General features: G+C 38.6%; 1 protein-coding gene across 5 annotated transcripts in view; it reads right to left on the bottom strand.

Annotated features, from left to right (window-relative positions):
* The window catches only part of PHKB (phosphorylase kinase regulatory subunit beta), an 83,768-nt gene that overhangs the window by 13,807 nt on the left and 55,959 nt on the right, over window positions 1-14,002 (bottom strand). For 4 of the 5 annotated variants that reach the window (XM_061469319.1, XM_061469321.1, XM_061469322.1 and 1 more), the window contains 8 exons: window positions 9,791-9,874; window positions 9,222-9,326; window positions 8,293-8,375; window positions 8,115-8,205; window positions 5,972-6,033; window positions 5,719-5,881; window positions 5,022-5,103; window positions 2,378-2,435 (listed from right to left, as the gene is read on the bottom strand). In XM_061469319.1, the coding sequence (XP_061325303.1) occupies window positions 2,378-2,435; window positions 5,022-5,103; window positions 5,719-5,881; window positions 5,972-6,033; window positions 8,115-8,205; window positions 8,293-8,375; window positions 9,222-9,326; window positions 9,791-9,874 (728 nt within the window). Of the gene's footprint in view, window positions 1-521; window positions 613-2,377; window positions 2,436-5,021; window positions 5,104-5,718; window positions 5,882-5,971; window positions 6,034-8,114; window positions 8,206-8,292; window positions 8,376-9,221; window positions 9,327-9,790; window positions 9,875-14,002 lie in introns of all 5 variants that reach the window. The other variant, XM_061469320.1, reaches the window with a different exon arrangement.

Raw genomic sequence — 14,002 nt, 5'->3', positions numbered from 1 at the left:
TGCGAGATAACCTCGGTAATTTTTACTCTATTTAAGGAAGACTTATAAAGATTCTGCAAGAAGTACAACATGCAACACCAAGGCTTTGTTTTGTTTTCCATGCTGAGGTAACATTTTGCACGTGTAGCATAGAAAGAAGAGACTTGTGTAAATTGCTAGGTTGAAAACTAGCTGTAACTTCTAAGAAAAACATTTTACCCAGTTAATGGTTAAAGATGTAAAGCTTAAACAATAATTTCGTGACAAAATACAAACCTAATAGGCTTGTATTTGAGCTTTTCTATCATGGGCTTTGAGGTGCCTAAAAATCATTATCCCAGAGAATGACTGTGTTGTAGTCATTTACAGTATTAGTAAAAAATTCAGACAGTTGATGTTGCTTCCTGTGAAAACTGCTATGCACTTTCTGAGATCAAGAGCAAAGCATTTAAAAAAATTCATTAGCTGATACTATCAGTATGCAAATAAGCAAAAAAAAAAAAAATTCACAGAGCTGCATTTCAGACTTCTGGGCACTTTACCTGTTTGCCATGTACCAGTAAAGTAGTAATATGTGGGGTTATAGAAGAAGAAAATTTCTGTGCAAATGCAGCACTGTAGCGCAACACCAACCTGTATGTATGTCACGTGGCAACCATGGAAGAGAAATGAAAAACAGTTTACATGCTTTATTTCTAAAAATACTTTTGATTTTTATTCTTTACAAAAAATTACCAGCAAGGTATTTTGGTTCTACCTTATTATTACCAAAGGCCCATTTACATGCTATGAACAGACTAAAATGAATAATGAAAATAAATTTTTACATTTACAGCCTCATTCGTTAGGAATAGTGACAGAATTCAGGACAGGCTCAACTCATTTGTTTGAGAGAAGGAAATGAAATTTCTACTGAGTTTAATTAATAAAAAAAATGTAAATACCAACTGACTTGCTGAAACATTTTAAAGTAACTGTGACAAAGCCTCAATGTAAATTATTTCAGGGCAATAAGCCAACTGATCTGATCACCAGCTTTGCTGCACAAAGCTACTGATACTATTTTATCATCCCCTGTAAGAAATAAGAACATTAGTATTCTTTTCTCACTATTAAACAAGAAGTGTACACTTGCAACAGCACCCATAGGAAAACCAGCTTATTGCTCCCTTTTTATAATTGAAAAGATAACGGTAGGAAAATGCTTTTTTATTTCTTTTAAGCATTACAGACCAGATCTTCAGCTCCAGTGAACTGATACAATTTTGTTAGTAAAGCTGTCCTTTTCACAGTATCACAGTATGCTAGAGATTGGAAGGGACCTCGAAAGATCATCTAGTCCAATCCCCCTGCCAGAGCAGGAAAACCTAGATAGTGTTACACAGGAATGCGTCCAGGCGGGTTTTGAATGTCTCCAGGGAAGGAGACTCCACAACCCCCCGGGCAGCCTGTTCCAGTGTTCCGTCACCCTCACTGAGAAGAAGTTTCTTCTCAAGTTTAAGTGGAACCTCTTGTGTTCCAGTTTGTACCCATTACCCCTTGTCCTATCATTGTTTGCCACTGAGTAGAGCCTGGCTCCATCCTCGTGACACTCCCCCTTTACATATTTATAGACACTTATAAGGTCACCCCTCAGTCTCCTCCAAACTATAGAGACCCAGCTCCCTCAGTCTTTCCTCATAAGGGAGATGCTCCACTCCCCTAATCATCTTCGTTGCCCTTCGCTGGACTCTCTCCAGCAGCTCCCTGTCCTTCTTGAACTGAGGGGCCCAGAACTGGACACAATATTCCAGATGGGGTCTCACCAGGGCAGAGTAGAGGGGAAGGAGGACCTCTCTCGACCTACTAACCACCCCCCTTCTAATACACCCCAGGATGCCATTGGCCTTCTTAGCCACAAGGGCACAGTGTTGGCTCATGGTCATCCTGTTGTCCACTAGGACCCCCAGGTCCCTCTCCCCTACACTGCTCTCTAACAGGTCGTTTCCCAACCTATACTGGAACCTGGGGTTGTTCCTGCCCAGATGCAGGACTCTACACTTTCCCTTGTTATATTTCATCAAGTTATTCCCTGCCCAACTCTCCAGCCTGTCCAGGTCTCGCTGGATGGCAGCACACCCTTCTGGCGTGTCAGCCACTCCTCCCAGCTTAGTGTCATCAGCAAACTTGCTGATAGTACACTCAATTCCCTCATCTAAATCGTTGATGAATATATTAAATAATACCGGTCCCAGTACTGACCCTTGAGGCACTCCACTAGTTACAGGCCTCCAACTAGACTCAGCCCCATAGACTCCCATTTAAGTGTGCAAGGATCCGTCTTCCAGCTTTACTGTATAAACACATCAGGAAGAAAAACTGGTGCAAAACAAAAGGAACATGATATATGTATACAGACCAGAGCTTTTTGCTGCCAGCTCGTCTATAGATTCTTTCAATATGTTCAGCAACAGTACCTAAATGCATTAAAAACAAACCAAAACACAAATAAAACACATGCAGAAAGACACATATATGCTTTTAATAGTAATAAGGTAAATTTGATGAGATTGGTTAACTTTGAAACAGCTTTAGTAAAGCACTTACCCACTGTGTTTAACATCTAAAATATAGATGCAATCAAGTCCCCTATCACCCAGCTGTATGTTGTTACGCAAGAAGCCAAACCAGGTTTCAGCTAAATTTGCTGCCTGTGCTACAAAGAGACCTATACCACCTATTCTTGCAATCTTGGGGGAATATTAATGTATGTACAGATTAGACCTATAAAAGTACATACCTATCAAAAGGTACAGCCTCAAACTGCTGTTTACATTTGGATATGGCAGGTAGAGATAGCCTCCACTGTCTTGCTTCTTTGCTGAGCTAAAACTGACAGAGTCTTGTCAAGTCTTGTACAGTGTAGTTCACTGAAGTGGCGTTATGTTTGGACAAAGCTCATAATAGCTGACATCCAAGACACACGTTGTTTTCAGCTTAGTATATGAACAATAAATAACCTGATTAATCATCTGGGACATGAGACTTTAGTTTTACAGGAAGTTGGGAGAGTGTGAACAAGATCTTTCACCACTTTGTGGCCCTGCCCTGAGTAACTACAATAGGGTTAGGGTTAGGGTTAGGGTCACAGCCTGTGACTGTCAGCTGGAATTCTCAAGGTTCTTCAGCTTTTATTTTTAGATTTATGTTTTAGTGATGGTGTTATTATTTAATGCCGGTCTCTGTAGTCTCCAGTCATTGGAGAGTCAATGACTCAGGCCATTTGTCTGAGTTACCATCATCCACTATTCCATGTGGGATGGCACCAAAAGGTCTATAAAATTTACCTCTGAACAGCCAGAGGCATAGCAGTACTAATTTTTTTCAAGAGAGTTTTAAAGTAAGTTCTTCGTCATAATCTGCTGGTCAAAAGTTGCTATTCTGGCTGCCTACAGAGGTCAGGAAGTCTGCCTCAAGTAATTTCAAGAGCACAGAAGACACAACCCACAAAGGACTAAAGAAATCTATGACAACAGCACAGGTAACAGTGGCTTCAGAGGGTACACCTGCCTAGCACACAGATTTCTGACTGTGACTTTGGGGTCATGCTGTATTTCTCCAATGCACTGTGTATCAGGCAATGAATTTTATTCCAATTTATGTTGTTTTTCATAATGTTTTTAATACATTGTTGCGGTTTAAGCCCAGCTGGTAACTCAGAACCATGCAGCTGCTCGCTCCCTCCCCCCTTTTTCCCCCTGGCTCCCAGAGGCATGGGGAGGAGAATCAAAAGAATGTAAATCCCATGGGTTCAGGCAGTAAGTAGAACAGTCAGTAAGGCACCATACAAAACTACTACTGCCACTACCAAAAATAATAATGATAAGGGAAGTAACAAGGGGAGAGTATATAAAACTAAAAGGGGAAAAGGAAACAAACACAAGTGATGCACAATACAACTGTTCACCACCTGTGAACTGACACCCAGCCGGACCTGACCAGGGATGTGGGTCTTCCAGGTAACTCCCCCCAGTTTATACAGTGGGCATGACATGCTGGGGTATGGAATACCCCTTTGGCTAGTTTGAGTGAGGTATCCTGTCTCTGCTTCCTCTCAGCTTCCTGTGCACCTCCACACTGGCAGAGCATGAAAGACTGAAAAGTCCTTGATCGAATTAAGCATTACTTTAGCAATAACTCAAAACATCAGCGTGTTATCAGCACTGTTCTCAAGACTAAAGTCAGAAACACAGCACTGCACCAGCTAGTAGGAAGGAGAAAAATAATGCTACAGCTGAACCCAGGACATACAGCAATATGTATATCATGTATATTTATGTCAAAATGACAACTCTACATCACAAGAACCAGCTGCCTTATCTCAAAATTATGAAGCAGGGTTCTGTAACATGGGATGGCAAGTTACACTACTTGACAAATAACTAAGATATTATTTGATCTTAACACTCCTCTTTTTTCTCAGGAAATATATACAAAAGCAGCTAATAAGCAGTCTTTGAGGAAAAAAAGCCCAACACCAAGTTTTGCACTACAAAAGTCACAAGCCTCAGTAGCCTCATCTGAATTATTTTATGTGAATTTAAATCCTGTGCTCTTAATACAAAACTATAACACAAGAGTAAGCTTCACAGATACACTGAACTAATTACATGAAAGGAAAATCAAAATTCAGTATAAAGCTTCACACATTTCAGTGTGTTACAGACACACAACTTGTCTTTACTTTCAGTTTTCTATACAAGGTCAAATTCCCTATTTTTTGTATCTGCGTGCCCAAAATTGCAACCAGCTACAGCACCAGCCTACAAACAGCCTAGAATTCATATATTTAGCTGCTCACTCCCCCCTACACTATGAATTTGCATGTCCCATTTAATGCAGAAATTGCTTTAAATGGCAGAGAAAATAGCTACACGACTGCTGTAGTGTAGCTATTTACTAGTGTGGCTAATGGCACAATGGCCATTATTCATGTTCATTACGACTAAACATAGAGCTGCTTCCTGAAAAACTCAGAACAGTCAAATGAAAGAAGGTCTTACCGTCCTTGGTGATAAAATTCGGCCCTTCCCTTTTAAGCAATATACTTAAGAGTAACGCTTGACTTGCTAGGCAATTGCAGTCCTTAAAAAAAAAAACACAACACAATCCAGCAACAACGTAACCACAAACAGCCTTCAGGTTTTCACAGGGCCTTTCTTAAAAAAAAGAATAAAAAAAACTACAGATTTTTTTTTCAAGGGGACATCACAACTATTTCAAACCCTATGTATGCTGTATCTTTGTCACAGCTGCTTGCAGATACTTCCCAGTGGATCAAATTAAGTTGCACTTATTTGGCCATAGAAATGTTTCCCGATTATCTGCTCCTGGGGACAGTCATTTACAGCAAAAATGCTTGTAATGACATAAGGAACCAAGCAGAATATTTTGTGTGTTCCTATCAAATGCTGGATCTAGAAACACTTGGTGTTAGCTTTCTTCTAGATGGTAGATGGTAGATAGATGGGAGAATGGAAGCCAAGAATTACAGCATGAAGTACCAGAAGTAAAGAGGAAAATGTAAAGAAGATTCCCCAAGCATGAAGCAGAACACTGGACCTTTTATGTTCCTAGTTATACTAACAGCATTGAACCATGACACAAATCATATTGATAAAAGAAGGCTGCTGTTAAAAATAACAGCACATTATTTTTGCTTTCATGAAGTTATACTGTATTTTTATCAAGTTTTCTTACATTAAATTTCTGCAGGATCTCATATGTTGACTTGTTTTTCCAGTCATTAATATTTACATCTGGTTGCTGCTCAAGTTCAGAAGCATTTGGAGTACTAGACTGTCTCTTGACCTTTGAATGCTTTGGAAGATCCAACTCCTCCAACCTCTTAAATACAGGAGCCCTTAAAAAAAAAAAAGCATTTGATTTCTTCGTACTACAGAAAATATCCTGATTATGAAATATCATCATTATTATTTGCACACAGCCTTACTCTTCTGTTTCAGTGATTCTTAGGAAGTCAAGCTGTTCAACAACTGCTCCAGATATTAGTGTCTGAAATGAAAAATTGAAAAAATAAAAAAAAGACACAGAAAGGTACATAACTATACAGTTATATTCTGTTCTCAGTGTGCTGCTTGTTGTTTCCATTGAGCAAGAAGTTTCTTCATTTCCATTTCCAAATATCTTTAGACTTTCAGAATATCTTGCCTCTTAAGATCTCACTTAACACAGCAGAAGTCTCTTGGACCTGCTGTCTCTCTTTTACTGGTGTTCTGCTGATCTTTTGCCTGCAACATACAGTGAAATCCAGCAATGTCCACCCCCCTGCCTGCCAAAAAAACAATGTCTGATGAGAACATCTGAGATCAAGAATTTGTATTTCTTAGAATCCTGCATGATACCCATGTTCTAGATGGTAGGTAATGCTTGTTATTTCAGGAACTGCAGAAGAATGGGTAGTTTTCCTGTCAGTATTAGTGATGTTTCAGGAAGACACATCATGGCATTTCCTACCCTGTAGTCATTCCTTAATCCAAGCCTACCTGCCCTAAGTCTACACATCAAACGCAACTTACAGAGACTTCTGTCTCAGAATATGACATACTGGAAATTCAACATGGCATTTATCTGATGTAGTCATTACAATTCATTAACTCCAAATTTTTATGGATTTCCTATTTTGATACTGCCAGAAGAAACATAGTGTATAAAGCATTTTTAAGACTGCTTTTTGCTGATTCTCATTAGCTAAATAAGACTGTATTGTCAACTTTTACATTCCATTTTCATTGTACACAGGTTGCAGTAAAATACCGATCTAGTACACTGTGAGATGACTGAATAAAAAAAAAACCTTTGATTTTATTGCTAGTATCATCCACTCTTTGACTTGCAGATCTGCTTGAGTACATGATCACAGTGAAGGTGAAAACCAGAAAAGAGCTGCAAGTCTTCTAAGCATACGCATTTTTAATTAAATTAGGTTTTGTATGTTTTATAAGTCAAAAAGAATGTTCACTCAATTAGACCCACCCATTCTGTCTCTAGGCACATTGACACATATGCATCTAAATGAAGTAGTGAAATTCACAAAGACTGCACACAGATTTTGTTGGAATAGATGAATTATTTAAGAAAACACCATGAATTAGACATGTCCCTTCTTTACCCAAATCCTCCCCAATGAAACAAGTAACAGTGCTTAAAAAAAAGACACATTCTGATGATTGAAAAATATCTCATCTTGTAATAAATCAGTTTAACCAAATGTAAGGCAAGAAAGATATTACAGTTAAAAAAACCCAAACCAACAAATAAAAAAACCCCAACCCAACAAAAACCCACAACAAACAATGCTGTCGACAAACACTGTGGACAGAACATGTGGCATTTGCTATGGGAAAAGTCAATAGGAGCAGGAGAGACTAAAGGACCTTCATGTGACCAGCAGAAATACATCAGAATTTTTAAGATTACAAGGATATCTTAAATCTTTATGGCTCTGAGGATTTAATTTACAAATGACCCAGCTCTTGTACAAAGTCCTGATTTTCTAGGGAACAAGAAATCATAACAGTGTCTTTGGCCTTTTCTCTAATCAAGAGAAGGGCTCTTCAGTTGGTATTAACTAAGATTGAACCAGCATATACAAGTATTGTTAAAACCAGCACCTGACTCTGTAATTTTCACATTTTAATGAAGTGCTTTAAGATTAATTCAAAACAGCACAGATGTTAAAACTAGATCTTACTAATTGTAAGAACTTTAATATATATATAAAGCACCTTTTTTTCACTCTTTATTGATTATCTAATCAAAAGAAATCTCTCAATGCTTGACATGGTACACTTATCTTTCGGTGGTAATTCTCAAGACTGCCAAACATAAAACACACTTTTTCCCTTCTGAATATTCTGTATGATGATCATCACTTTCAAAAGACTCAGCAAAAGGAATGAAGATAAATGTGTGCTTCTTTTGAGATAAAACAAAAGCTGTAACAAATGGCTTCAGTCTTGACTCCTTAGTTTTATGATATTAAAGGAAATATACTCTTTTCCCCATGTACTTCTAAGTAATACATATACCAATAGTAGGAGGTAAGAACACAGAAATCAGGAAAAATACCATACCTGTACTCTGTCAACATGAACTTTTACTCCTCCAACAATTCCCTTCCTAAAGGCTGCCAACATATCTAATATTGGATTGAATCTGCTCCCTCTGAAATTTGAAACAGAACTCCATTAATCTTGCAATTAGGTAAGTGTTACCCTGCAAATAATGCACATCTTGCTCTTGCTGTCTTACCTTATATTGTCTTCACGGATAAGCACAACAAACAGTGGACGACCATGCATTTTCCAATACTGCTTAATGAACTGCAGTGCATTCTAGGTAAGAAATAATACATTAGTCACCAAAAAATCTCTGAAACAAAGCAACCCCTAAAAAACAAACCACAAGCATAACTTATCAGAATATACAGTACAAGATACTAAAAAAGCTATCTTAAACTAACAACACTGAAAAACCAAACAGATTAAAAAAAGCTAATAAAACTACTAACAAGACTGCTTCAAAAAGTAGAAGCTGCTTTCAAACACTGGTATTTCACCAGTTTTCTGAAAATACTCCTAGCGCAGACTATACTACTAGACAGTGTGGTGTACTGTGCTTCACATAATGACCTACCGATATGTATGGAAATGCAGGGCTTGAATCTTGGCCACTAATACAGATTAACCAATGCCACCTCCTAGCACTGAAAGTACCTGCTCCAGCAGAGGAGACATGGCATGTCAGTTTTACTCTGCTGCCTGCCTTGAAATCAAGGGAACGGAGACAATCTGTAATGTTTGTGCAAAGCTGAGCAATGTTTCCTCCAGGTAAGGCTTTGGTATTTCCCCTTAAACAGATAAGTTTCATTCCTTTTTCAGCCAAAAGCATTTGTTTTCCCAAAGCAACAAATGATAATTTGTTTGCTGCATTACAGCATTCCCAGTCACTTCTGGGTGAGATTTTGTGTCAGAGATACTAGCTAGAACTCCTACTAGGCTGACAAAGATATTCACCTTTGAAGATTTTCCAGCATAAGCTGCAAGTTTATTTCTGTACTGGAAGAATACACACTATAGAGTGTTCCCCTTTCAGTCTTCTATTTTATCAAACTTCACATTTTAATCTTCTACAGACTCTATTTTCATCAATTTCTCCAATGTAAAGTTATAGATAAATACCTTAATGTCATCAATCAGCATCATAACATCCTGAGACATGTAAAAATCACTTAGATCAAAAATGATCGAGTAGCAAACTACAGTCTTCCCTAGTATCCGATAAATCTGTGGGGAGAAAAAGCTTCAATTAATATTTTCTTTAAAATATCTGAAGCAGTGAATTAGCTGAAAAGGAAAAAAGATATTTTGAAACTGAAAACAACATCAACATAGAACAGCTGACTTAAAAATCCCCCAAATATTTAATATAAAACCTACACATCTAATTTTAGGTACTCTGGTTTTTATTAGGCATGCAGGTCTACATTCTCCTTCAGTCAAAGCAGTTCACTTCTCCACCATCCAGCCTGTTTTGGCCCAGTATTGCTGGAACTGGATGTCTAGGAAACGTACGACAGTTTAACACCAAGACAGAGCACACACATGCATCACAGCAAAATGCACTACAAAGACTTTAAGATACATGCATAAAATAAAATTTCATCTCAATTCTATTTAAAATCACTCAGAGGCTAATTCAATATTTAGCTGAAATATACATTAGCACCAATAACATTTATTGCAATAACCTTTGATGTTCCAAGGCATCCTATGGGCCTGTCCGGTCTTCCAGATAATCCCAGTTTGTCATTCACTCCCAAATGGAAGTAAGCCTGTGAGAAAGAATCATGAAAACTGAGGGAAACCTAGACAGATGGCTTTGGTATGCTCCTGCTGGTGCTTACACAGAAAGCTGTGTGTATTCTTTCATTTAGAAAAAAAAGATTCATAACGTGGTCATTACTTCTATTGGGATCATCTACATAGAATAATAAATCAAGTGAAAGAGCACTAGACTTACTAAATGCACAGTTCAAAGACCAAATTGAATTCTTCTGATAATAAGTAACTTTACAGCAAAGGGGAACCAACAAAGTAACTTAAGAAAGAAACACAAGATGCAAGCACAATCATCTTCTTCCCCTTCTTGCACAGCAGTACTCTGCTGTAGGCATGGTTTAACACTCCCTCTTTTTCCTTCCTTTCTTCCTTCCTTCCTCCTTTCCTTCCTTCCACAGTGTTGGGAGGATGAAGGATTTTTACCTTACTTATGAAGAAAGAATACAGTTACTACGGGTTTACCTGAGAAGACAGCTGTTCAGTAAGGGTGAGCACAAGTACTGCATAGGGTCCTGGTCCAGGATTAGGACATATGGGTGCAACTCTGGGCTTGGGCAAAGCCCTGGAGTCCTGCCTATTTGCAGTTTCAAATGCAACTAAAACTTGTTGTTTCCTCCATTATGCCTTACCTTTGACTTCTTACTCTTATGATGTTTTCCAGTTTATATAATTAAAATATTTTTAAAATCTTGAACTTGCTCACTGAAATAATTTTTTAAAGGATTATTTGCATTTATTGTCTGGCCAGTCTTGCCTCTTGTAATGCTTTTCCAAATGTCAATATAAAGGTAAAACAGCAATATAGAAATCCTTTAAAGACCTTTATTTTAATTTTAGTAAAGGCCTGCACATTAGCGCATCAACAGCACAAGAGGGAAGTGTCTCATTCATTGCTGGATTATTATTTGAGTTAGATTATGTATGCTAGTATTACTTCAACTGATATAATTTTATAAGACTTGCATGTTACAGAAAGAATCTTCACTTAGTACAGTGCATGAGAATAAAACTATAAAAAAGCCCAACTAAGCTGTAAGCAAGACAGTACAAACTATCAGTGAAAGCACACTGAAAGGTGCCATTTTTTCCTTATTAGGGCTGGTTTAGGTAAGTAACCCACCATGACTAAAACTTCAGAACACACAGAATTCTGATTTTTTGCGTTATAGGAAGATAATTCAGAGAGACTTGAACAAACATGGCACAAAACAACTTTCGGCTGCTGCCAGCTTGGAGCCTTCCTGACATTGCCTAGGCTTCTGCGTTAGTACAAGAACTATTCAAGAAGGAAAATAAACATTGCCACTTACATCACCTGTTCATCCAGACTAAGTAACCACACTCAAGTGGGAAAAGAATGGAGACATTAAAGCCCTAACACCTTTAAATATCTCATCCATATACATAACAAAACCAGTGTTGAACCCCTTCTTGCAATAAGGGATGCTGAGGAGGGACTCTTCATTAGCAACTGTAGTGACAGGACAAGGGGTAATGGGTTCAAACTTAAACAGGGGAAGTTTAGATTGGATATAAGGAGGAAATTCTGTCCTATTACGGTGGTGAGGCACTGAAATGGGTTGCCCAGGGAGGCTGTGAATGCTCCATCCCTGGCATTGTTCAAGGCCAGGCTGGACAAAGCCTTGGGTGAGATGGTTTAGTGTAAGTGTCCCTGCCCATGGCAGGGGGTTGGAACTAGATGATCTTAAGGTCCTTTCCAACCCTAACTATTCTATGATTCCATGAATAAATAATGGAGACCAGAAAAATGGCAGTAGGCATTATAATTTAACACGAAATATCACAAAAATAAAGCTCCAGTAGTAGTACAATATTGTCTCTCCCTCTGAAAATTCTTTCACTTGAGGCCTCATGTTGATCTACAGTCTGCTACTGCAGTTTCACCTTCTAGTAATAGCTTCCCATCTTGGTCTGTTACAAACAAAGCATTAGTTCAGATTCAGCACCAGAATATCTGAACACAACAATTACAGGCAAGTCCAGTTGCTTCAAGCAGGCTTTGTGGATAAAGTGCTCTTCAACTCTGGAATATCAAAGCTGCTAATAGCAAGAAAGGGCTGTGAAAGCAGGTGGGAGTGAGCTTCATTTCTGAGAGTGAACCAAACTAGAGTGGTCTTTCACACCATTTGTTTCTGTGTTCTGCTGTTCCCAGTCTATGCCTATGGAGTATTGTGCTACTCTTCCCGCTACTGTACTTCCACTACAGAAATACTTTATTCCTATATATTGCATACATTTTTTACTAATTTCTTGTTCTCCTCTTCCCCCTTATCATTCATACTCACTAGACTCTGTGGATCTGTTTCTGTGATCGCCAGTCTTACTTTCAATCCGTAATTTTCCTTAATCAATGTCTTCCCTCATCTGTTTCTTTTCACACTACTTTTTTTTGACACATGCCTGTTTATAAGTGTAGGGGTTGAAACTGTTACCACGTGCCACTAGACCAGTTCAAAAGTTTCTAATAAAATTAAATGAAACGCTACTGAGGACGGACAACATCAGAACTGTAAATATTGAGATCCATGTTCTTTATGGATCAACCCTCTTTTCCCCAAAATACAGGCAACTGTTTCAGCATTAGCTTCCCTTCCCCACAAATTTGTCCTGGTAGGACAAATACTACCAGGTTTTTTTTTGCTTGCTTTTTGGTTTGTATTGTTTTTTTCAATAAGCCCAGAGATGCAACTTCATTTACTGTAATTCTTATTTTCATTACTTCAGCTTCACAGCGAGAGCACTGCCTATTTTACAAGCCCAAAAGGATGAGGTTTTGCATAAGGCAATTTAATAATTTCATGACATTCTTTTTAAAAGTAAACTTTGACAAGGCAGATGTACCTTCCCACCATGAGTACAAAGAAAATGCCAGAATTGCCAGATGTCTCACCAGCTTTTGAAAAACAGTTCCTGACACACATGTTGTCACAGCTAGGAATGTAACTGTTAACAATAAAACTTAATGCAGGTCTCATCCTTCTGTCAGGGAGACCAAAGAAATGGTGGATGACTGAGAAAAACAATACATATTTCAACAGTAAATTTATGGAGTATCTATTTGCTAAACCAGAATTTCAGGTAAAAAATTTCAGAATAATAAGACAGAGAATCCATTTTGAAATATATTATCAAGAAGACTAATGAGCAAAACAGGGTGAAGAAATGAAGACATCTGAATGCATACAAGGGTGTTTATTTTCTCTTGGTTTAACTACTACTCAGAGGTTAGTGGAAGTACGTATTTGGGGCAAGCACTTTTCTAAATAAGCTAGCACAGTCTTGGTACATCAGTTAACCTCATTGTCCTGGGTTCAGCAGTAGCAGTCATTTTTCTCCTCCTTGGTAGCTGGTGCAGTGCTGTATTTTGACTTTCGGCCCGGGAACAGAGCAATAACAATGATGTTTTGGTTTGGCCAAGGGCTTTGTGAGCCTCATGCTCTGCCAGGGAGGAGGCGAAGCTGGGAGGAAGCAGAGACAGGACACCTGACCCAAACTGACCAAAGAGGTATTCCATACCACAGCACGTCATGCCCAGGAGGTAACTGGAGAGTTACCCGGAAGGGCTGGGACTGCAGGGTTGGACAAGGTGTCGGTCGGTGCTTGGTCGGGGGGTGCTGAGTTATGGGTTGGCTGGTGCTGAGGTGTTGTATTCTCTTCCCTTGTTATTTTCTCTTATCATTGTTGTCTTTGGTGGTAGCAGTGGTGATTTGTGTTGTACCTTAGTTACTAAACTGTTCTTATCTCAACCCGTGGGAGTTGCATTCTTTTCAGTTCTCCTCTCAATCACTCCAGGAGTAGGGGGAGGGCAAGAAGGAGGGGAGTGAGTGAACGAGCTGTCTGGCTGCGTTTAAACCATGACATTCACAAACTGACAAAGTCTGAAATATGTTGCTGTCTTCTCTATTTTTGATTTTGCTTTTTTCTGGGTCTTACAGGCTTCTGATACAGATAATAGCATTAGCCATAAGATCCTGATACCAGAGGAAGAGAAACACAGAGTCTGGAACTTCAGGATTGATAAACTAAACACATTCATTATACTGCCCCCAAACATTCAGAATTTGTCACTCTTGTTTGAGAGAATTTGCATAATTCCAAGT

Source organism: Pezoporus flaviventris, unplaced genomic scaffold (assembly GCF_033815535.1).
Source record: "Pezoporus flaviventris isolate CSIRO_AGI_PZ_B2104156 unplaced genomic scaffold, CSIRO_AGI_Pfla_v1 ptg000056l, whole genome shotgun sequence".
In the NCBI taxonomy this organism is placed as follows: domain Eukaryota; kingdom Metazoa; phylum Chordata; class Aves; order Psittaciformes; family Psittacidae; genus Pezoporus; species Pezoporus flaviventris.
The sequence above is the reverse complement of the archived record's forward strand: the minus strand, read 5'-3'. Positions and strand labels throughout refer to the sequence as shown.